The sequence below is a fragment of the Microtus oregoni genome, unplaced genomic scaffold (genome assembly GCF_018167655.1).
Source record: "Microtus oregoni isolate MIOR12 unplaced genomic scaffold, Mior012 000003F_ref0000135, whole genome shotgun sequence".
In the NCBI taxonomy this organism is placed as follows: Eukaryota; Metazoa; Chordata; class Mammalia; order Rodentia; family Cricetidae; genus Microtus; species Microtus oregoni.
In genome coordinates this window covers 21318314-21341967 of record NW_024543062.1, presented here as the reverse complement: position 1 = coordinate 21341967, position 23654 = coordinate 21318314, and the positions used below count along the sequence as shown (strand labels likewise).

Sequence of the window (23654 nt, the reverse complement as noted above, 5' to 3'; positions counted from 1 at the left end):
TTTATCTGCTGAGCCAACTGTCCGGCCTGAATATCTTTTTCATAAGCTTTGCTAGTGTGGATGAAACGGTATCTCATTGTGACACTGAGTTTAAGTTTTTGTCTAATAACTAATCACACTGTGTATCTTTTCAGCTCCTTACTAATCATTTACATAGTTTCAAAAACAATGTACTTCTCACCGGGTGGTGGTGGGCACACACCTTTAATCCCAGCACTCGGGAGGCAGAGGCAGGCGGATCTCTGAGTTTGAGGCCAGCCTGGTCTACAGAGCTAGTTCCAGAACAGGCTTTAAAGCTACAGCGAAACCCTGTCTCGAAAAACCAAAAAAAAAAAAAAGTACTTCTCACCGTTTTGGTTTGAGGGTTTGAGATGAGGCCTCATGTAACCCTGGTTGGACTCGAGCTTTTATGTAACCAAAGACGATCTCCTGACCCACTGTGCCTCTGCCTTCCGAGTGCACAGAGTACCTGGGTAAAGAAAAGCTTGTTTCAGTTTTTCTTCTGCCTATTTCTATAATGTGTTGTCATTGTAAGAAACAGTACTTGAGACAGTCCAGATTCTGGGCTCTTATGAGTCGTATGACCAGTACTTCCCCTATGTTGTGGGATCTTTATAGTGACCGGCTTCTTTAAAGGACAAAACTACTACTTTCTACTTTTATGTGTTTCTCTATTAAATCTAAAAAAAATTAAAAAAGGCTGCCCAATTCAAGGTTCAAAGTTCTGTACCTTGGTCTTTATTGAAGAGGTTTATAATTTGAGCGCAGATACTTATGCTTTTTATAGCTGTTAGACAAGTTTATGTGCGGCAGCGGCTGCAGTTCAGCTTCATTCTTTTGCGTGTGGTTATACTGAGGGGCCAGTGTCGTTTGTTGAAGCCTACTCTTCCCTCGTGGGATTGGCTGGCACCTTCACTGAGAAACACTCCTACTAAAGTCCCAGGGTTACCCAATACCAACCACATAACAACAAAAGCAACAGAACATGATTAAGATCTGCACTATGAGCCGGTGCAGTTTGTGCTGTGTCTGCGCGAGCCCTTGAGCTGCTGAGGCAGTCGGAGGATATATTTGAGACCAGCTTCAGCTACATAGAGACAGTCACACACACACACACCCTTAGTAAAATCTGTTCTTATGACGCTGGGCGTCAAATTCAGGGTTTTGTGTGTGCAAAGGAAACTCTCTTCCAAAAGGTTCATCCCTAGCTCCTAAAGCTGGTTTTAGAAAGATCAACTAAAGCCAGGTGGTGGTAGCACACGCTTTTAATCCCAGCACTCCGGAGGCAGAGGCGGGAGGACGTCTGTGAATTCAAGGCCAGTCTGGTCTATAGAGCAAGTTCCACCACTGCCAGGGCTACCCAGAGAAACCTGTCTTGGAACAAAACAAAACAAGAAAACACGAGCAGCCCCAGCGGGACATTCAGGATTTCCGAAGGCTGGGCCGACTCCTTACTGTGGGGTAGGGTTACCTAGGTCTGGAAATGTACTTTAATTCTCAAGGAAAAGCATTTGTAAGTTACCTCCAAAAATGGTCTATGGCCTTTCCTTCCTTTCCTCCCAACTGCATGCCTGCACTGCAGCGGAGTGCCACCCGCCTCTCGCCCACCTCTCCTGCCTCTCGCTCTACAGCACCAGCATCAGCAACACTGCAAGCAGGACCTCAGTAAATATCCCTCATGTAAGGGAGACCACCCCGCCCGCCACCACCTTTCCCTGGGGTGGTCCTTCTAACTTAATCCTATCTCTAGAGGCAGATGCAGATTTTCTAACTAACAGTGTCTAATGAGACCTTGGCAGACCTGGAACTTGCTATTTAGACTGGGCTGACCAGTCTCTGCCTCTGCTGGGATTAAAGGTGTGGACCATCACACTTGGATAATTTTTTTTTTTTTAAATCCAGGCCACGTATTTTAGCAGTCTCACAGCCAGGAAAGAAACTGAGATGTTCTGTTAAGGAAGACTGTAGGGCTGAAGAGATGGTTCGGGGCTTGATCAAACACTGCTCTTGCAGAGGACCCCAGTGACTCCCAACATCCCAGCTCCACGGGATCTGAGGCCCTCGTCCATCTGTCCAGCCTCTGTATGCACATACACAAAGCTCCCCCACCCCCACCATGCACAACAACAACAATAATAATGGGCTGGAGAAGGTGGCTTAGTGGTTAAGAGTGTGTGCTGCTCTTCCAAGTTTGGTTTCTAGCACCCACATCAGGTAGCTCACAACTGCCTGGAATGTAACTCAGCAGTAGAGCATCTGTCCCGCAGATGAGAAACTCAGGATCTAAACCCCAGGAAGACACAGGCAAGAGACAAGAGGAGTTAAGGGCATGTCATGCTGCTTATATTTATTCTTGTGTTTTAGAATTTTTCTTTAACAACTCATGGGAAGAAGTGCACGCATTCGCCATGGCGCATGCAGAGGTCAGAGAATAATTGTGGGACTCTGTTTTCTTCCACCACGCAGGTTCCAGGGATTGAGCGCCGCTATCAAGTCTGGCAGCAAGTATCCTTGCTCACTGACCAGAGAGGGAAGCAGGTCTCATTCTATAGTCCAGGCGGGACTAGAACCAGGTATGAAGACCAGGCTGGTTTTAAATTTGTGCCAATCCTTCCAGCTCTGCTTTCCGAGGCTGGGATTCCAGGGCATGTGCCACCACCCCAGGCTATCATATTTTTAGAACAATTCATAGGTTAAGACTTAGTGATCATGATAAATCTGTGGTAACATGGCATAGCCAAACTGTTGACATGATCTCTGACAAGTGACTGGTTCCTGAAGGACCTGTCTTATCAATAGCCAATCACAATATTAGGAGGTTGTAGAAAGTCGAAGGTGAAGCTTCATTAGAATAAGTCATAGGGAGCTAGTCCTGGGAGACACATCTTGTTCCCATGTCTGGTTCCCAGCTGCTAGGGACCGAGAAGGTCTGCTCCATCAACTCATGACAAATCAAATGGCTAGGATGGAAACCTCTGAAGCCATGAGCCCGGATACATCTTCCTTCCTTTGGTTTCCTCTCAGTGACCAAATGCTAACATACAAGGAATCAAAGAAACGTGAAGAGGAAATGAGAAGAGCCAGCAGGTGCGAGCAGACCTAAAACCTCGCATAAATTCCCTACTGCATTTATACCGCACAAGGCAAGAGGCTGTCCTGTCTCTGCTCAGTGGACAGTACCTGGAGGAAGGTACTTCTCGGGTGTATGTGTTCCACTAACTATGAAACACCTGTGAAAACATGGCAGGGCATGCTGTACGTGGCATCAAACAAGGGCGCTCTCCCTAAGCTTGTGATAACACATTCTCAATGACCCGGTGGCTACAGGACACCTTCCTGGTCCTGGCTGCTTCCTCCTCTCAGATGCCACTGAGACAGTCATGGGGCAGGGACATGGCCTGACTTCAGTTCTAGAAGGGGTATATGATGGCACTTGTGGCTGACAACCCAGGACACCAGATATTTGCACCCACCCCTTACTATTAAAAATTACCACCCACCCTAGAGGTTCAGAAAGCGCGTGGTGCAGCTTCCTGCATTACAGCCAGAGCAAGTTTGGCTCCCTCAGGGGTAGCTGTTCTCCGCAGCACTCAGGTCCTCTAGGAATGTGACACTAAGTTCCCCCAGGGGAGCGGCTCATTCTCCTGCGTGGAACTCAACTCGCTGAGCTGACCTTGGCAACAGGGAGGAACCCATCTGCTTCTTGCTTCTCCTAGGCCTGGGGGTAGGGGGTCATTGCCCTGTCGCTTTCGAGTTGACAGTGCTCCCCTGTCCCGCTCCAGAGGTAATTCATCCCTGAGGGCAAGGCCACTCTTGCTCTTCAAACTCCAGCCCCTTGAGGGGGTCATCAGTTGGGGTGTCGCCCTCGGGTGGCAGAGGGGGAGGAGATGAGCACCTCAGGCCACGCGCCGCCTATTTCCGGGCGCCGCGGCGGGCCTGCCCGAGCTGCTGGGCGGGGCTGCGGCCGGGCCCCAGCTGCGACGAGGCGACCCTGCGGTGCTCACCCCGCGGAGCGGGCGGCAGAACCATGGCCGGCTGCTGCTCGGTGCTCCGAGCCTTCCTGTTCGAGTACGACACGCCGCGCATCGTGCTCATCCGCAGCCGTAAAGTGGGGCTCATGAACCGCCTGGTGCAGCTGCTCATCCTGGCTTACGTCATCGGGTGAGCGGGCCTGGGGAGGGGCCGCGGCTGGGGGGGACCCAGACGGCCGGGGGACTTGGCAGTGCCCCTTGCTCACTCCCCCCACTCCGGGCCTGGGGCTCCCGCTGGGCTGCCCAGGATCTCCACCCCTAATCCAAGGGGCGACACGACCTCCCCGGGCTCTAACCATCTGGAACCGGCTTCTACAGGACCCTGGGGGATACTTGGATGTCCTATGAGCTAAACCTGGCTAAATTGTCACCCTACTTTTCTCGCATCTTTATCGTCCAACTTGCTCCGAGACACCCTTTGACTTGGTGGAGGGGTTTTACTCCCTACCCAGTCCCAATCTTCTCTCCTCTTTTCCATTTTTAAATCTGCTGACAAAAAGCAAGCCTTGTGATTTTCATTCGGTACTTTCTGGGTCTGTGGTTTCCGGCCCTTTAAGAACCTCCTGATAACCCAATACCCTGGAAATGTCACACTTCCCAAAAATGACCTGAGGTCACTAACTTTATTTTGTTGGATTGTTTAGAATATGGGTACCTGCCTTATTCTGAGTCTAACCTCTGCTCCCCATTCATTGTCTGTATATACCCTACCATCACTAGGTATTATTAAATATTTAATTTTAATTGAATGCACTGTAAGAATTTAATACACCCAGGAGAGAAGGCGGGCATTACCTTGCCTCTTGGACCTGCACTTTCTATTCTAGTGTCAGCAGCTGCTGGTCTGACAGGTGGATCTGCTTTCTCTTCTTTCTAAAGGGCCTAAAGCAAGGATCCCTATCTAAACCTTGGAACCTTTTAGGAATCCTTAGAAAAATACTGATTGCCCGTTTACAAGCTGACTCTTTATTCAGTTACATAGATAGCTGTAAAGCAGGGCTTGCCTAAGGTTATGTTCCTGTCTTTGCGCACCTGAGAAACCTTTGTGAACCTCCCCTCCCGGGTATATAAAACAGGTACACAGGTGGTGGGAGAGCTGGCCCAGTAGTTAAGAATGCCTGAGGCTGGGGCTGGAGATATAGCTCAGTGGTTAAGAGCACTGACTGCTCTTCCAGAGGACCTGGGTTCAATTCCCAGCACCCACATGGCAGCTCACAACTGTCCGAAGATCCAGTTGCAGGGGATCTGACACCTTCACACCAATGCACATAAAATAAAGTTAAATAAAAAAAAAAAGAATGCCTGAGGCACACTTTTAATCCTAGCATTGGGGAGGCAGAGGCAGGAGAATCTTTGTGAGTTCCAGCCTGGTGTATAAAATGAGTTTCAGGACAGCCAGAACTATATATAGTGAGATCCTGTCTCAGAAATAAATAATAAAGTAACAGGTCCCCTGCTTTGGTGTGAAGTTTGCCTAAGGGAATTCACAAGATGGCCCGGTTCCTTTCCAGCATATGTCAGCGCAGAAGCAGCAGGCACGAGAGGTAACTTGCCGGAGTCTGGTGCGGGAGTCATGGCTGTGCCTACAATCCCGATATTCAGGAGCCTGACTCAGGAGGATGCTGAGTTTAAATCCAGTCTGGGCTACACGAGACCAAAGTGTGTTTAGCTTGCACGAGGCCTTGGGTCCTGCCCCAGTCCCTGAAGAACACCTGGCCCGTATCCAGGTTGGGACTTGTTAAGGTGCTGGAGTGAGGAGCTCAGTGTTCACAGTGGACTCCTCATACCGAGACGGGCGGCTAGCTGACCATATAACTAACCATTAGATTAGATTATTGGATTAGGATTACCTGGAATCCGGGCGCCAATGGGCCTTTGCGCTCTCTGGGATGATGTGTTCAGTGTTAATGCTCTGGACTGTGAGGGATCTGTGGCTGTCGTTATCTTAAGAGGGCCACATGCAGACACTGACTGCTCGAGCTGTCTTGAAATTAAAATTCACTCAAACTGAAAAACACACTAGATTTGGAAGATAGTTTGGATATCGGACTCAAAAAAAAAAAAAGTACCTTTCCCCTGAGGTCCCAGAGATCAAACCAAAGGCTTGTGCACTCTAGGCAAGCTTTGTGCTCGTGGGCTGTAGCCTTTGTTTAAATGCGGATCTCATTTTTCAGTGTGTGGCTATCTCTGTGTGAGTGGGGGTACACACATGCCGTAGCCCATGAGCAAGTCAGAGGACAGCTTTTGGGAGTCAGTTCTCTCCTTCCACGGGGGCTGGGGTCTGGGGATGACACTCAGGTCCTTCACACAGCAGGCTCCTTTACCTGGGAGAGCATCTCCAGCCTTTATTTGGGGAGGAGGTTGAGGGGGCTCAGATTAGACAGGGTCTGTGTTAGCCCAGGCTGTCCTACTCACTCTCATCAAGGATGGTGACTTTGGACTCCCAAATGGTCCTCTATATCCCAAGTGCTGGGATGACAGGGGTACACTACCATACCAGTTCCCCGATACTGTAGACACGATGTTAAAATATTTTATCTATATTGGACCACATAAAAATATGTCATTGAGCCGGGCGGTGGTGGCACACGCCTTTAATCCCAGCACTCGGGAGGCAGAGGCAGGCGGATCTCGGGGAGTTTGAGGCCAACCTGGTCTACAAGAGCTAGCTCTGGGACAGGCACCAAAGCTACAGAGAAACCCTGTCTTGAAAAACCAAAAAAAAAAAAAAAAAGTCATTATTTTTTCCTGTGTCTTTTCTTTGAGACAAGATCTTTAACTATCTGGCCTGTAACTTGATATGTAACCCAGGCTGGTCTCGAACTCATAAAGATTAAAAGCATGTACCACACCTGGCTTACAATGTATTTCTAATCATGGACTCTTACCACTGAGCTACACTCCCCACCCCTATGGTGTTCTATTTCTATTGGGCAGCAGAGTTACGGTGTCTCCTTATACAGTAATATCTATCCCATCATTTATAAAACAAAAACAAAAACAAGCAATGCTTTGTTTTCGCTCATCTTACCGTGATCAAAATCGATTCAGGACTTATTTTAAACTTTTGTTGTTTTTTGAGGCAGGGCCTTACTATGCAGCCCACGGTCACCTGCACTCGCACGACATAGTCCAGGCTGGCAGAGGGATTTGAAGTGATCTTCATGCCTTAGGCTCCTGAGTGCTGGGGATTATAAGGACGATCCATCACCTCCTGGCTTTTAAACTTCTTTGTTAGCTTCCTGATTTCATTAATCTTGCTGAAAGTATAATCTCTTTCTGCATAAAGCAAATCCTTCCTCAAAAAGATACTGACCTCAGAGTCCCCGTGATCTTATTTCTGTGATGAAGAAATACCTAACCACACGATGGTGGCGCCATCTCTCTTTCCAGTCGGCAACTCGGTGTTCTGGGTCTTAAAACTCACAGCCTGGACCCTAAGGTCTATGTCAAAGTGGGTTACGTGGGCTCTAGTACCAACGGGTGCCAAGACGCCCTGCAGAAGAGGACTTGGTGGGAGAGAAACCCAAGTTTAGGATGGGCAGAGGATTTGGGGATGGCTCATGTCAAACAAACCCATGAAAAGGTAACAGAAAACACCAATTTCGGAAGTCTGGCCGAGGAGGAGTGTCTCCTAGGGAGGTGGATCTTAGCATTTCTTGGTTCTGAAACCACAGCAGACTGGTGTCCCACGGAGGTTTAATAGCCGCTTTGGGGGGGGGGCAGCATTTTGACTGCTGCCTGGCACTCAGGACATTGCTCTCGCCTATCGGTTTATCTCACGCAATCCTATGGTGTTCTGCTGGCCTTCTCCGCTAACGGTAGGAACAGTGACTGCATGGAAACTGAGATCCGGGGACTCCAGTTTGCATCCAGTATCCGGCACACTTTTGATTTGTAATTATCTAGCTCAGCAGCTAACACCCTTACTTCCGAAGGAGAGTAGCAATGTGATGACCAGGATCCCTAGGAAGAAGTAGGACAGTACTGTAAAAGTTCCCCAAGGGGCCGAGGGGACAGCTAGGATGGTGAAGTACTCAACTCATAAGGACCAGAGTTTGAGACCCAAAACTAGTGCTGTATCACATAACTGTAATCCCAGCAGTGGAAGGCAGAATCAGGTAGGTCCCTGGAGCTCATTGGCCAGCCTAATCATCCAACCCCAGGTCAGTGAGATCCTGTCTCAGAAAAACAAGGTGGGAGCCAGCTGTGGGGGAGACACACGTCCTTAATCCCAGCACTCAGGAGGCAGAGGCAGGTAGATCTCTTGGAGTTCAAAGCCAGTCTGATCTGCATAGCAAGTTTCAGGACAGGTGAGGCCATGAATGAAAACCAAAATAGATGTGTTCTGAGGAAGGGTCCCGAGGCTGCCCTCTGGCCTACACATGCAAACTGACACACAAGAATATAGACATAAATTTTCTGAGCAGAACATGGCACAGGCCCGTGATCCTGATGCTTGGGAGAACGAGGTAGGCCACCATCTTAAGTTCAAGGCCAACCTGGGCTCTGTATTGAATACCAGCCAGAGCTGTATAGCAATTCCATGTTTCAAAAAGTGCTTGCTAGCCGGGCGGTGGTGGCGCACGCCTTTAATCCCAGCACTCGGGAGGCAGAGGCAGGCGGATCTCTGGAAGTTCGAGGCCAGCCTGGGAACCAAAAGCTACGGAGAAACCCTGTCTTGAAAAACCAAAAAAAAAAAAAAAAAAAAAAAGTGCTTGCTAGCTGGGCGTAATGGCACCCACCTTTATTCTAACACTGGGGGGGGGAGGGGCAGAGGCAGGCAGATACCTGAGTTCGAGGCTAGTCTGGTCTGCAGAAAGGGTTCTAGGACAGCTAAGGCTACAAAGAGAAAGATGGTCTCAAAGAAACTAACCACACAAGTTTAAAAACAAAAAAGTACTTGCTATGCAAGACTAACAACCTGAATCTGATCCCCAGAATCTACGATGGAGAAAATCAACTTCTAAAAGTTTCCTCTGGCTTTTACGTGTGAGCCCACACTTTCACACACAAACACACCAGCTCACACACACACACACACACACACACACACACACCAGCTCATACACACACACACACACACACACACATACCAGCTCATACACACATACACACACAAACATACCAGCTCATACACACACACACACACACACCAGCTCATACACACACACACACAAACACACACCAGCTCATACACACACACAAACACACCAGCTCATACACACACACACACACACACACCAGCTCACACACACACACACCAGCTCATACACACACACACACACACACACACACACACACGTGCACCAGGTGGGTGTAGTGTCTCACAACTAAAATCCCAGCATTTGGGAGTCTGAGGTGGAAGGATTACCACCTCAGAATTTGAGTCCAGCCTAAGCTACACAGCCTGTACCAGACCAGCCAGGGCCACATAGCAAAATCCAGCCTAAAAGATGGGATTCTCCTGTCTAAAGACAATAGAGGCTTCAGAGGTTTCTGGCTTGAGTTCAAATCCCTACTCTGCCACTTTCTAGCTGTATGACCTTGGGTAAGTGACTTAACCATTTTTTTTCCCTATTCCTATCTCTGTAAATTGTAGCTAATAATAATATGTGCTTCGTGAAGTGGTTATGAAAACGGCTTAATACATGGAAATAAAATGGAAACCATTGTTAGATTCCCATAGACCGCAGTGTCTTGAGCCTGCTCAGACATCCAGTGATAAGGACGACATTCACCGAGCCTTTCCTGAGTGCCGATGACCGACCGTGCTGGATATAACCAGTGGGGCTGTGCCCATTTCACACAGTGGAGCATAGTAGGAGTTCAGCAGCTTTTGTCTGTCACATGATTAGGGAATGCCACGCTTGCACTGGGTGGCTATGGGAGACTCCCTGGCGTCGGTTCGAGTTTACCGATGCCTGTGACCTGCTGTGTTTTTTTAGGTGGGTGTTTGTGTGGGAAAAGGGCTACCAGGAAACTGACTCGGTGGTCAGCTCAGTGACGACCAAGGCCAAAGGCGTGGCTGTGACCAACACTTCTGAACTCGGATTCCGGATCTGGGATGTGGCGGACTATGTGATTCCAGCCCAGGTATGTCTCGCTGTGACTAGAGGCTCTTCCTGGGTGGCTGGAGTTGGCACCTCTGTGCCCAGGGTGTTTTAGCTGGAGACAGCAGTGCGGTCAGATCTCTGGGACGTCATTTCTAACAGAGAACCCTGGAGAGCTCTCCTGGAGTGCGGCTGGCTCCACCCAGCACTATCTTCCCCACCTTCTTCTCACTGAGCTCTCGAGGATGAGAAAGCAAAGATCTTTAGTCTTGGGCAGAGTGAGGCTGGAAAGAGCACCTCCCGCATTGTGTGTTTGCTTTCCTGTCTTACACCCACAAGGTAAAGCTTGTCAAGAGGGTATATTAAAAACCAAACCAAACCAAACCAGCAGTTAAAGACCACACACCCAAACTAAAAGGAAGCAATCGGATCCATCAGGAACAAAGAGGAAGAAATACCGCACTGGCGTCCTAACCTCCAACTGTATGTTAATCCGCACAGACACAAGCTAACATTTTGTCTCTTTTTCTAGACGTAGAGATGGAGCCTAGGGTTCACACATGCTAGGCTAGCGCTCTCCTATGGAGCCAAATCCCCAGCTCCAACGCTGCAAGTTAAACATTGACTCTTTAGCTATGTGCCTCTTGGCCAAACCCTGGTCGGGCGTCTCCTCCAGATGGCTGATGGGCTGGCTTGGTGTGTATGGTGGCCAGACTAGTTAAGCTGTGAGCATTTAGAGCTAAGAGAGAGAAAACAAGGACTTCAGATCTTCCCTCTAAGAGTGTTCATTTCCCTGGCCTTCTCAGAAGGATCTGAGGGGAGAAAAGCCAGAGCTAAAGAGACAGAAAGATAAGGCATGGTGGTGCATACCTTTAATCCCAACACTCAAAAAACAAGGGCAAGCAGATCTCTGCCATTTTCAAGGCCAAACTAGTCTACACAATGAATTCATGAGCCCCAAATGTCTGGAAAAAACTTTTTAAAAACCAGTTGGAGCAAGTGGTTGCAATTGGGTTGTCCAGTCTCTGCAAAGTGGTGGTGGCTCCCAACCCCATCCTAACAAGCGCTGAGACCGTCATGCCCAGCGTACCTGCTGCAGCTAAAGAAGGAATAAGGCCCGCTCCTGGGACTGAATGGGAAGGGCCAGCCAGCAGCTGTGCTCTGTCAAGCAGCTGAATGGGGGCGAGGGCTTCCCTGGGCTCTCCTTCTAAGCTGTCTCCATGGGCAGAAAAGAACTACATATCTGCGATGCGTCTCTAGATTGAAGTTTCCCTAAATGAAAGAGATAAGCAACGGGGAACAGAAAGGCGATAATGTACATGGGGTGCCTAAGAGACCTGTTCCCCGAAATGGCTCCCAGAGCCGACTCTGCCATTTTAGGAGGAGCATGAAATGCTGAAGTTTCTAGTAGCTCTTTAAAATTCCAAGCACCCAGTGGAGGTTGGGGGGACATCTAACTAGAATCTCCTGGGGTCACTGTCTGTCATTCTGTGTGAGGAGGTCATAATTAGCAATTCCTCTCTGCTATCTGCAGAGAATTGCTTCTAGAGGTTCTGGCTTAGCACCTTCATATCTACAAGGAAAAAGCAAAACCACTACAAAGAGAGAAATGTCTGTTACTGGCTCTCAGGCTCTTCCCAAGAATATTTATTTATTTATTTGCTTTTTTTTTTTTTTGAGACAGTCTCACTCTGCTGATTGGCCTTGAACTCACAAAGATCCTTCTGTTTCTGCTTCCTGTGTACTGGAATGAAAGGTGTCTGCCATCATATCCAGCCTTTAGCATGCTTTTAAAAATATATATTTTATGTGTCTGTGTGTGCACCTGAATGCATATGTATATGCACCATGTACATGCAGTACCAGCAGCAGTCAGAAGAGGGCATCAACCCTTGAACTAGTGTTGCAGGTGGTTGTGAACCACCATTGTAGATGCTGGAAACTGAACCCAGGTTCTCTGGTGCTCTTAACAATTGAGACATCTCTTTAGCCCGTGTGTGTGTGTGTGTGTGTGTGTGTGTGTGCATGCGTATATATATATATATATATGTGTGTGTGGAATTGGAAATTGAATGCAGGGCCTTGTGACTGCTAGGCTAATATTCTACCACCAAGCTACATCCCACCCTCTGTAGCATGTTTCTGAGGTTGGTGTGTGTGACAAGCACGTATCAATATCCATTTGATGACCGAATGCTAATTCCACTGCAGGGGTTGGCCACAGCGGATTTTCCATTCGCTGTAGGCCTTTGCCTTGTTCCCACCTTTTGCCCGTCAGGAATATTTACGTGCAGTGATCTGTTTTGGTTGCTATTTTAGCTCCGTGGAGACGAACAGGGAACCACAGATGAGTTTTATAAGTTGTGCTCTTAAAAATAATGAATCTTATGTGTTTTGCCTGGATAGGCCAGAAAGGGGCACTGGATCCCCTGGAACCGGAGCTGCAGATTGTGAGCCACCATGGATGTGGGTGCTGGGCACTGAAGGAAGGGCAGCCAGGTTCTTAACCTCTGAGCCATCTCTCCAGCCCCTGAAATTGTATTCTTTTTTTTTTTTTTAAAGATTTTTATTTATTATGTATACAGTGTTCTATCTGCATATATGCCTACTTGCCAGAGAGGGCACCAGATCTCATTACAGATGGTTGTGAGCCACCATGTGGTTGCTGGGAATTGAACTCAGGACCTTTGGAAGAGCAGGCAATGCTCTTAACCTCTGAGCCATCTCTCCAGCCCCCTGAAATTGTATTCTTAAGGAAATTTCTGGACAGATTTAATAGTTCACACCTGTAATCCCAGCTCTTAGAAGGTGGAGGTAGGAGGATCAGGAGTTCAAGGGCAGCTTTGGCTGTATACATTTCGAGGCCAGCCTGGGCTACATGAACCCCCATTTCAGCTACTCTTCCCACACATAAGAAGGGGGGGGACTTCTGGCTTGCTCTTTCTTCCCTTTCTTTCTTTCCTTCCTTCCTTTCTTCCTTTCGTTCTGTTTTTGTTTTGTTTCAAAACAGGGTTTCACTCTGTAGCTCAGGCTGGCCTGGAACTCATAGAGATCCACCTGCCTCTACCTTCTGAGTGCTGGGATTAAAGGCATACACCACCCCTGCCCAGCTCTTCTTTTTTAATGTTTTCTTGACCTGTAGTTTTTGGCTTTTAAATACTCAAATGCTTTCTTAGGTATATTTTATTTAATTTTATTGTATAGGTGTTTCCCCTTGCACGTATGTCTGCACGCCACTTCACACCTGGTGCCTGTGAAATCCAGAAAAGGGGGTCAGGTCCGCCGGAACTGGAGTTACTGATAGTTATGAGCTACTATGTGGGTGCTGGGAATCAAATCCAGCTCCTCCTGAAGAGCAGCCAGTGCTCTTAACCGCTGGGCCACCTCTCCAGCCCCATCGGGCTCTCCAGCCCCGCCCCACTCGCTTCTGAGGGGCACTCAACAGGGGTCTCTCGTCTCCGCAGGAGGAAAACTCGCTCTTCATCATGACCAACATGATCATCACTGTGAACCAGACGCAGAGCACCTGTCCAGAAGTAGGTGGCTCTTTGGGGAGCCCTCCGGCTTCATGCCCACATCTGCTCCTGGCAAACTGTGTGGGGCTGGACCGCATGGAACCGGTTTTCATTCTTCCCTTTTTTGCAGGTTCCTGATAGGACCACCATCTGTAGCTCAGACTCGAACTGCACTCTTGGCTCCACAGGCACCCACAGCAATGGTAGGAGTGGGTGACTGAGCAGCTGGGACCAGGGGAAAGTGGCTTCCGATGACATCACACTTGCTGTGGCCCATCTGCCGCCCCTCCCCCCACCCGCCGCCCCACTGGGGCTTGGCTTGGATGAGCCTGGGGTCAGTTCTAGCGCCCACTGATGCATGAACCCGGGGGAATCTGGTATCAGAGCAGAACTGGGGCCCTCTTAGCATTCATTCGCCGGTGCTGTGGCAGACACCTCAGGTGCTGCCCCCTCTGTGACTTGGTATCACTTGGCAGATACATGGCCAGTCCTGAGGCAGCCTTTTTGTTCTATCTCCATCTTCCAGACACTATCTAAATCCCACAGTTTACTAAAGATTGGCTGCCCAGGATCCTCAGGGGTCTCATATTGTACACCACAAAGGTAAAAGATTGGCGACAAGACCCCTATGGAGCTGGACGTGTTCTGTCTTCACAGGAGTTGGGACTGGAAGATGTGTCCCATTCAACGAGTCTGTGAAGACCTGTGAGGTAGCAGCATGGTGCCCAGTGGAGAACGACGCTGGCGTGCCAACGTGAGTCCTCTCCAAGACTCCCTAACCCTGGTTCTCAGCCTGGAGGGAGGTGACAGAGAGGGAGCGGTGAGCCTGGGTGCCAGGAGTGGGGCCGTTGCACCTTGGGAGAGTGGTTGTCAACCACAGAGCCAGGGGACCACAAGGGTTGTCACTTGTGATAAGGGTGCAGGTGACCTACGTGTGCCTGAGCATTGTCGGGTGCAAATAACCCACAGCAAACAGTTCTTGGTTTTTCGTCTTTTTTTTTTTTTTTTAAAGAGCCTTACTATGTGGCCAGGGATAGCTTTGAACTCTTTTGTTGTTGTTAAGTAATTTTTAATGTGTGCATGTGTGTAAAGTGTGCCACAGCACAAGTGAAGGTTGGAAAACAACTTGCGGATCAGCTCTCTCCTTCTGCCATTTGGGACCAGGAATGGAACTCAAATCCTCAGGCATTGCAGCAAGTGCCTTTACCCACTAGGCCATGTCACCAGCCCAGCCCTGAATGCTTGGCCTCCTGCTTTGGTTTTCCAAGTACTGGGAATACCAGCGTCAGCCATCATACTGGCTTTTGATAGCTAGAGCACCAAGCATACATACATCCACCCCCAACACACACACACACACACACACTTTGATCCCAGCCCTCGAGAGGTAGAGGCAGGTGGATCTCTGTGAGTTCAAGGCCAGCCTGGTCTACAGAGTGAGGACAGCCAGAGCTATGTAGAGAAGCCTTGCCTCAAAAAAAAAAACAAAAAACAAACAAAACAAAACAAAAAAAAACCACATGAGAGGCTGGAGAGATGGCTCAGAGTTAAAAGCCCTGACTGCTCTACCAGAGGACTCAGGTTCAGTTCCCAGCACCCACATGGCAGCTCACAGCTGTCTGGAACTCCAGCTCCAGGCCATTCAACACCCTCACTCACACATAGATGTAGACAAAAAAAACTCATGTATATAAAATAAAAAATTAAAACCTAAGTAATTAATCAATTAAATTTCTTAAAGATTAAAAAACTATATGTTTATGTCCACCACATTCTGCCAAGTGCCTATGGTGCCCACGAGGCCAGCAGAGGGCACTGGATGCTCTGGAGCCAGAGTTACAGGGGGTTGTGACCCACATGATATAGGGTGAGAGATTCCTTAACTGCTGAGCCATCTCTCACCCTCTCCCATTACTTATTAAAAAAAGTTTTTCAAATTAAAATATAATTACAGTGTTTCCCTCCTTTCCTCCATCCAACTCAGTCTATATAACCTCCATACCTACTCCTTCCCAAATTCATGCTTCATGTTCCTGTTACACACATCTGCACACATGCACACAGGCATAAATATACGAATACAACCTGCTCAGTCATTTTAGTGTTAAGCTTCTTTGACTTTTAAATGTAGCTGCCGGGCCGGTGGTAGTGTCTTATGCCTGCCTTTAATCCCAGGACTCGGGAGGCCTAGCCTGGTCACAGAGAAACCCTGTCTCAAAAAACAAACAAAACAAAACAGAAGTGGCTGCTGGGCCAGGAAGATGTTTCAGCAGAAAGGGGAACTTGTAGTTCTGTCCCTAGAACCACATGGTGGGAGGAGAAGCAGCTTGCCCCCGGCTGTCTGGCCTCTATGCGTGTATACCAGTGCTTGCCTACGGTTGTCTGGCTTCCATGTGTAAGTTTTTCATGTAAAAACTTAAAGGTACAGACAGTGTGGAGCAGCGATGGTACTGTAAGACTGTGATCCTAGCGCTCAGGAAGCTTAGGCTGGAGGAGGGTGGCAACCAGACCAGTCTGGGTTGCATATGGAGACTGTATCTGAAGAAACGAGAAAACAAATCACAGCGTGGCTAAAGGTGTATTTGACAATGTATTTATATTGGGCAACACTTTGCAGGTCTAAGCTGGTGGGGCAACTCAGATTGGATCTCTGGGAGCTCTGGGGCTCACTCCAGGCCAGTAGGAGACCTTGTCTCAGAGGAGGTGGGCTGTGCTCATGAGGAAGCCACCTAAGACAGTACTCCAGCCTCCAGGTGTGTGCCCAGACATAACATCTGCATCACACACAGGTGTGCACACAGGCATAACCTCTGCATTACATAGGTGTGCACACAGGCATAACCTCTGCATTACACAGGTGTGCACACAGGCTTAACTTCTGCATTACACAGGTGTGCACACAGGCTTAACTTCTGCATTACACAGGTGTGCACACAGGCATAACCTCTGCATTACACAGGTGTGCACACAGGCATAACCTCTGCATTATACAGGTGTGCACACAGGCTTAACTTCTGCATTACACAGGTGTGCACACAGGCATAACCTCTGCATTACACAGGTGTGCACACAGGCATAACCTCTGCATTACACAGGTGTGCACACAGGCTTAACTTCTGCACCACACACAGGTGTGCACACAGGCATAACATTTGCACCACACACAGGTGTGCACACAGGCATAACATCTGCACCACACAGGTGTGCACACAGGCATAACCTCTGCATTACGCACAGGTGTGCATCATACTCAGGCACTGAAAACATGTTTCCATTCTTATTTGGTCCCTTCCTTTACATTGAGGAGGAAGCCCTGACTTGGGGTGTCTTGATTGTCACTTGCTGATTTGTATTTCTTACATAGAACAAGCCCCAGACCACACACTCAAGGCAGACCACAAATTTTTGTTTGTTTTGATTTTTCCTTTTTTTAAAAGATTAACTTTTTTTTTAGATTTTATTTATTTATTATGTCTACAGGGTTTGTGCCTGCATGCCAGAAGAAGGCACCAGATCTCATTGTAGATGGTTATGAGCCGTGTGGTTGCTGAGAATTGAACTCAGGACTTCTGAAAGAGCAGCCAATGTTCTTAACCTCTGAGCCATGTCTTCAGCCCTGTTTTGGTTTTTCAAAACAGGGTTTCTCTGCGTAGTCCTGGCTGTCCTGTAATTTGCTCTGTAGAACAGTCTGGCCTTGAACTCACAGAGATCCATCCGCCCGAGTGCTGGGACTAAAGGTGTGAGCCACCACCACCAAGCTCAACAACAAGTTTTAACAGCACTGTTTTGGGAATGAATTGGGAGCAACACAATTCTTATGAATGCATACAAACTGTGGTATGTCCATACAATGGAATATTGTTCCACCTTAAAGAATAAAGCCTCGTTCAGACCCTTCTGCCTCAGTCTCTGCAGAGCTGGGGTAACAGGTGTGAGCCGACTCCGAAAGCCACCACTTACCTGACAAATGGACTCAGTTTTAAAATGGCTAATCTTATTTAAATTCCACTCCAATTTTTTTTTAAAGAAAAGAACAGTGAGGTAATGGAAAGTACTGCCTATGGGCTGTGCAGGTTATTGGTGTATGATACAGAAAATGGCAGAAACAGAGACCCTCGTTATAATCCTTTCCTCTTGATAAGGAATGTGGACTTGGAGCTGAAAGAGCTCCAGACCCTCACTTAGCAGCAGCGGTGATGGGCTCAGCTCCCATCATCGTGGTCCCAGTGGCTTTGCTGCTAAGGCAGAGCTGATATGAATGACCCCGTTTATAACTTCAAAGTTCTTGTCTGCCTCAGGGAAGGCCTCCTCCACTGAAGGGCCAGTCCTGCATTTCTGGATTCTCACTGAGAAAAATCCAATCCCGAAATGAGTCCCCTTGGAAACAGACTCACCTCGTGTGTCAGCCAAAAGCTGACGTGGCGCCCTTCAGAGCCTGCTGGTGGTATGGTTTCCTTTTCAGCAAGGCCAGGATGTACCCGGAGGTGAACCCCCTGTGCTCCAACTCAAGCCATCTGTGGAGCATCCGTTCCCCACGAACACCTGAAAAAGCCAACGTGAGGCCAGCAGACGGCTAAGCAATCATGGCGGCCGTGGCCAGCATCCTCCTCAGCAAATGCTCAGGTTCTTCACTGCCCAGTGCCTCGGACCAGGAGTCCCACCTTTTCAGAGGAAGGCTCAGGACTGGTGACCTAGTGCTACACAGAAGAGTAAAAAATGCTAGGCCATTTCTCCTTCAGAGAGACCTGTTAGAGGGGACGCAGCAGCCGTGTGCATGTATTTACAACCACTACAATTCTTTTCCAGGCCAGCTTTTTTAAATGCCGCGGAAAACTTCACCCTTTTGGTAAAGAACAACATCTGGTACCCCAAGTTTAATTTCAGCAAGTAAGTGGGGGCCAGGCGTGCGTGTTCATAAGCCTCTTAAAGAGCTTCTGCCTCTCCCTGAGGTCCCTCTCACTCAGACTTTCTGCTTCCTCCCTGGCTTCAGGAGGAACATTCTCCCCAACGTCACCTCTTCCTACCTCAAGTCGTGCATTTATGATGCTCAAACGGATCCCTTCTGCCCCATATTCCGTCTTGGCAAAATCGTGGAGGATGCAGGGCACAGCTTCCAGGATATGGCAGTTGAGGTAGGTGCTAGCATGGCTTTTCACACACCTCCTTGGCCCCAGTGTGGACCCCAGTTCTGAAAGCCTGGCTGTGTCTCTTTTGCTTCCCCCACAGGGAGGCATCATGGGCATTCAGGTCAAGTGGGACTGCAACCTGGACAGAGCTGCCTCCCTCTGCCTGCCCAGATACTCCTTCCGGCGCCTCGACACCCGGGACCTGGAGCACAATGTATCCCCTGGCTACAATTTCAGGTACGTGAGCCTGGGCCTTGCCACACACATGTTGGGGTGAAGGGGTGATAGTAGATACCTATGGGGTTATTCATACTGCCCCCCCACAAGACAGTACCCACAGGACAGGCTGTGTATCACCAGTTCAAGACAGGAAGGCCAGGTACCTGGCAGGATACTCCCAGAAGGGCCTTGCTCAGGGGATGTCCAGGCCCACGAGCGTTCTCCTTGCTCTTTCATGCTACAAGCGCTCAGCAGCTAAGAGCACTTAAGGCTCTTCCAGAGGACCAGGGTTTGGTTCCCAACACCTACACAGTAGCTTCCAATTGTCACAGCTCCTGATTCAGGGCATCCAACACCCTCTTCTAGCTTCCTTGGGCACAGCATATACATGATGCATTTATATGTAGGCAAAACACTCATACACATCAGATAAAAATAAAATCTTTTTTGCTTTTAATGTGTTGAGATTTGCAGGGTAGAGGAGAGAAGCAAGCATCTTAGCCTTCCGAGGGCCATCTTTTGCCACATCCCTGCTCACTACTGTGAGGAACAAGATGAGCTTGTGAACTCTGTTCAAGGCCAGTGGTCCAGAAATGGTGTTTTAATAACTGATGTTGCCCCAGCATGCAGGGGCTACAGGTGTAACCTGTCGAGAGCCTGTCTCTGCTCAAGCCAGGCATGGTGGCACACATCTTTAACTCCAGGACCCGGGGGACTGAAGCAAAGGTGCACATTTGAGGCTAGCCTGAGCTGCCTCATGAGGCCCTGGCTCAGTAAAAGAAAACAAAGGGCTGCGCTCAAATTTGCCTGCTGAAAACATCAGCTTCCCTGACTCTAGTAACAAAACTGAATGGTTCAACAGAATTTTATTTTTTGGTAGTTTGAAACCAGAAGTCTAGAATCAAGGTGTCTGCAGGGCTGTGCTGCCCCAAGCTCTGTTACCGGATTCTCCTTGGCCTCTTGTCCATGTGTCACCACCTCCGCGGTCACAGGATCTTCCTACCTCTGCACGTCTTTTCTCTGGTAGCTGAGGATGACCTTGAACTCCTGATCCCCGCCCCCCCCCCTACCATCCCAAGTGCTGGGAGCAGAGGTGTGCACTACCACACCCACCTTTTTTAGACAGACCAGGAACTTGCTGTGTAGACCAGGCTGGTCTCAAACTCCAGAAACAGAACTGCCTTAACCTCCTGAGTTCTGGGTTAAAGGTGTGCACTACCACGCCTGGCCAAGCCTCTCTTCCTCTTCTTGAACACTGGATTTAGGGTGGACCTAAATCTAGCATGACCTCATTTTAACTAATTACGTCTGCAAAGCCTTCTTTCCAAATAAGGTCACACTTGCAGGCCCTAGGTGGACATGAGCTTGGGAAGGGGGGCACTATAAAATCCAGGACACTTGGGAATCTGATGAGAGGCCTGGGGACACCTTTGCCATTTTCTTAAAGCAGCAAAATCCTATGTTCATTTAATGTGCTTTTGCTGAATGGGTCTTTAAAAAGGTTGCCCTTTGCCTCCCTCTAGTGGTAATTTGTGGTATCAGATTTGTGTGGGGTTGTAAGAAGGCTTACCCAGACTAGGGCAGGTATTTGAATGTTTGTTCCATTTCTATTGCTTCACGGTTCTAAGAGAGACGGTTGTGGAGACCTCAAGCTTGAGTTGGAATCCTCGAGCTAAGAAGTTGATGGATCCCACAAGACACCCAGCTCCTGGCTTCTGCCAACACTAACCTCACCCGAGAGTCCTGGACCACAGCATAGAAGCTGTGGATCAGATAAATCCAATCCTGGTAGAATGCTAAGGCTGGGGTCTGGTAGAACAGTAATCAAGGCAAGGTTGCTTTTGGAGGTGCTGAAATTCTAAAATTGCCTGCATATTTCAGAACAACTAATTGATCTTTTAAGTTTCCGGAGCTCTGGGATTCCGTAGTTTGGTGGGTGAGTGGTGTAACTGTATTTCAGCTCAAGTGTATATGCCAACCCAGCCATATAAACAACAAAAAGACAGATGGTGGGCAGGAAGAACCACTGAGGCGTGGCATATCCACCTGGAGCCAAGATCGCAGGCTGAAGCGAATGCCATGGCTGCTTGGCCTTGCAGTCCTGCAGATCCCTGCTGGCTGACGAGCTCTGTTGGCAGCCAGGGTCCCCTGGAGAGAGGCAGGTGTCTTGGCTGTGTCAGGAAGGTCATTCAGAGCAAGAGGCGTCTGCCCTGTGGGAGATGGCGATGACAGGAGTCACTCTGTCCCTCTGCCACCGGCCTCACATTAGCTGAGGCTGACCCGGGGTGCTTAGTGTGTGCTAAGTCTGCAGAGCAGCTCATTGGCCACGACCAGCTGTGCCCAGGGCCTCGGGTCCCGCCCTAACAGCTTTCTCCCTAACCCACCCTCTCCTCCTTCAGGTTTGCCAAGTACTACAGGGACCTCACTGGCAACGAGCAGCGCACACTCATCAAGGCATATGGCATCCGCTTTGACATCATCGTGTTTGGAAAGGTCGGCCCTCCCTTGAACCCCGCCGGGAGAGGGAGCCTCCCACCACCCTATTTTCTACCGTCATCCCACTCTGGTTCTCTTCCTGTCTTACACAGGCTGGGAAGTTTGACATCATCCCTACCATGATCAATGTTGGCTCTGGCTTGGCACTGCTGGGGGTGGTGAGTGGCAAACTGTTCCTTTCGGGAACTGGACCCTTCTTACTAGCAAGGGGCATAGCGAGCGCTGTCCTTCCCTACACCCTCTAGGCTGGACACTTCTAGGGGTGAGAGGAAAGAAGCCCTAGGCATCCCATCTCTGGGACCAAGTCCCTTGGCTGGGGTCCAGCCTGATTCAGAGGAATGGAGATGCCTTTCCTCCTCAGCAGGCTAGGTTTCAAAGGAAGGGGTCTACACAGAGCAAGAACTAAATGCATCCTGGTTCATTCTGTGCTAAACCAGGCAACTGTGCTTTGTGACGTCATAGTCCTCTACTGCATGAAGAAAAGATACTACTACCGGGACAAGAAATATAAGTATGTGGAAGACTACGAGCAGGTAGGCAGCTGGGCCGGGCAGGCCATAGGTCTGAGCACCTTGTCTTGTCTCTTGTCCCAGTGGAGAACACCAAGCAAGGTTGGCATTGACCTGTCCACTGACCACCTGTGATAACATTTACCTCCAGCTTTTCTTCAGATGGACGCCTTCTTTAAAACCCAGCTGTTTTTGTTTTTTCAAGACAGGGTTTCTTTGTGTAGCCCTGGCTGTCCTGGAACTTGCTACATAGCCTCAAACTCAGAGTTCCTCCTGCATCTGCCTCCCGAGTGCTGGGATTACAGGCATGTGCTACCACTGCTGGCTAACCCAGCTTTATTTTTAATAGCCACACCTGGATTGTGGTAACAGCTGGTAGGACAGTATCTGTATCAACATGGTACATTCATTTTGTGAGACCTTCCAGAACCAACTTGAGGCCTCTCCATTGTTAAAATCCTTCCAGAACCCCTCAAGGGAAAGCACCAGCTCCTCCTGCCCCTGGTGGCTGGGTAAATCCTGGTGGCAGCACATGCTGGGTAGTTACGTGTTTACCCCGTCCCTGCAGGGTCTTGCGGGCGAGATGGACCAGTGATGCCTGACCCTCCACTTCAGCCCCGCACAGCCCTCATCAAAGAAGTGAGAAGGGAGAAACAGCTGTCGCATCACTCGAGAGGAAGTTCCAGAGTTTAACTGCTCCTCCACTCCACACTCAGGGCTGCCTAGTGGGTCTTGTATCATTTTGGTTTTGTTGTTTTTGAGCCTGGGTCTTGCTCTGTGGCTCAGCTGGGTTACAGGCTCAGGATCTTTCTGCTCCAGCCCCCAAGAGTGCTGGGATTACAGAGGTACTTCACAGTACCCTTCTCTTTATGGGTTTTGGCATTTTAAAAAATCTTTTAGTTTCACTGTATGTACCTCAGGTTGGCCTCAAACTCCAGACATTCCTGCACCCTCTACAGCCTTTTCACCTCGCCTTTTGTTGTGTGTGTGTGGAGGGGCGTCATTTGCTCACTGCACACAGCCGACTCCTGGTATGGTGTTGGCTGGGTCACCTGTTGTTTATGTATATGAGCATACTGAGCATACTGCAGTATGAGCATACTGAGGAAATACAACAGTCAGAGAGCAGACACACTGCTGTGACTTTTGGGCCTGCCATCTTCTCCGGCGTCTCCAGGACTGGCTCCCTTGGAAGTTCCGGTCCTCCGAGGCATAGCAGCTTTGTCCAAGCACTTTATAAGGGAGGGGGTTCTCCAAGTGTCGCTGGCAGGCCTGGGGCACAGCTCCTCTTCCCTGTAACTAGACTCTGTCCCTTGTGACAAAGGCAGAGTTGGCTTTTCCTTTCAGAAGGGCTCTGTTGAAATGACTGAGGACCAAACATTAAATGACATTCCAATCCTTGTCTGTGTGGTCTCTTGGCTTGGGAGCTGGAGTGCTCCTTCCATCATGAAAGTCGTCAACATCCAAATGGAGTCCCCAAACAAGAAGGGGCTGGAGCAGCAGATCCTCACGTGGTCCTGATAGTAAGATCATGCCTATGCACAACCTTGCTGCGAAGGTCACTTCAGGAGCAGCTAGAGTTCCTGATCACCTTCTGGTCACTGCCCACTTGTGGTTTGCAACAGCCCTGGCAGTCCCCACATTTGCCACCTCTATCCTGCCCTGGCTCACAGAGCACTCTTCCACCATCTCTGAACAAACAGAT

At 49.1% G+C, this 23654-nt stretch overlaps 1 protein-coding gene across 1 annotated transcript; it reads left to right on the top strand.

Moving 5' to 3' along the window:
- The first annotated feature begins 3903 nt into the window (after positions 1-3903).
- Positions 3904-23350, top strand: P2rx4 (purinergic receptor P2X 4). The gene is made up of 12 exons (XM_041648707.1): positions 3904-4161; positions 9980-10127; positions 13549-13620; positions 13730-13802; positions 14257-14353; positions 18406-18486; positions 18590-18731; positions 18826-18962; positions 21344-21437; positions 21533-21598; positions 21878-21973; positions 22518-23350. Exons 1-12 carry the CDS (start codon positions 4028-4030, stop codon positions 22542-22544), a joined length of 1167 nt encoding a protein of 388 aa, XP_041504641.1. The 5' UTR covers positions 3904-4027; the 3' UTR covers positions 22545-23350.
- The last annotated feature ends 304 nt before the right edge of the window (positions 23351-23654 follow it).

Excerpts from the sequence above, each read along its gene's own strand:
- P2rx4 (XM_041648707.1), top strand. The coding sequence starts at position 4,028 with ATGGCCGGCTGCTGCTCGGTGCTCCGAGCCTTCCTGTTCGAGTACGAC. Across the intron at positions 18,487-18,589 it reads CCCAAGTTTAATTTCAGCAA|GAGGAACATTCTCCCCAACG; the intron begins GTAAGTGGGGGC and ends CCCTGGCTTCAG. Across the intron at positions 18,732-18,825 it reads TCCAGGATATGGCAGTTGAG|GGAGGCATCATGGGCATTCA; the intron begins GTAGGTGCTAGC and ends CTTCCCCCACAG.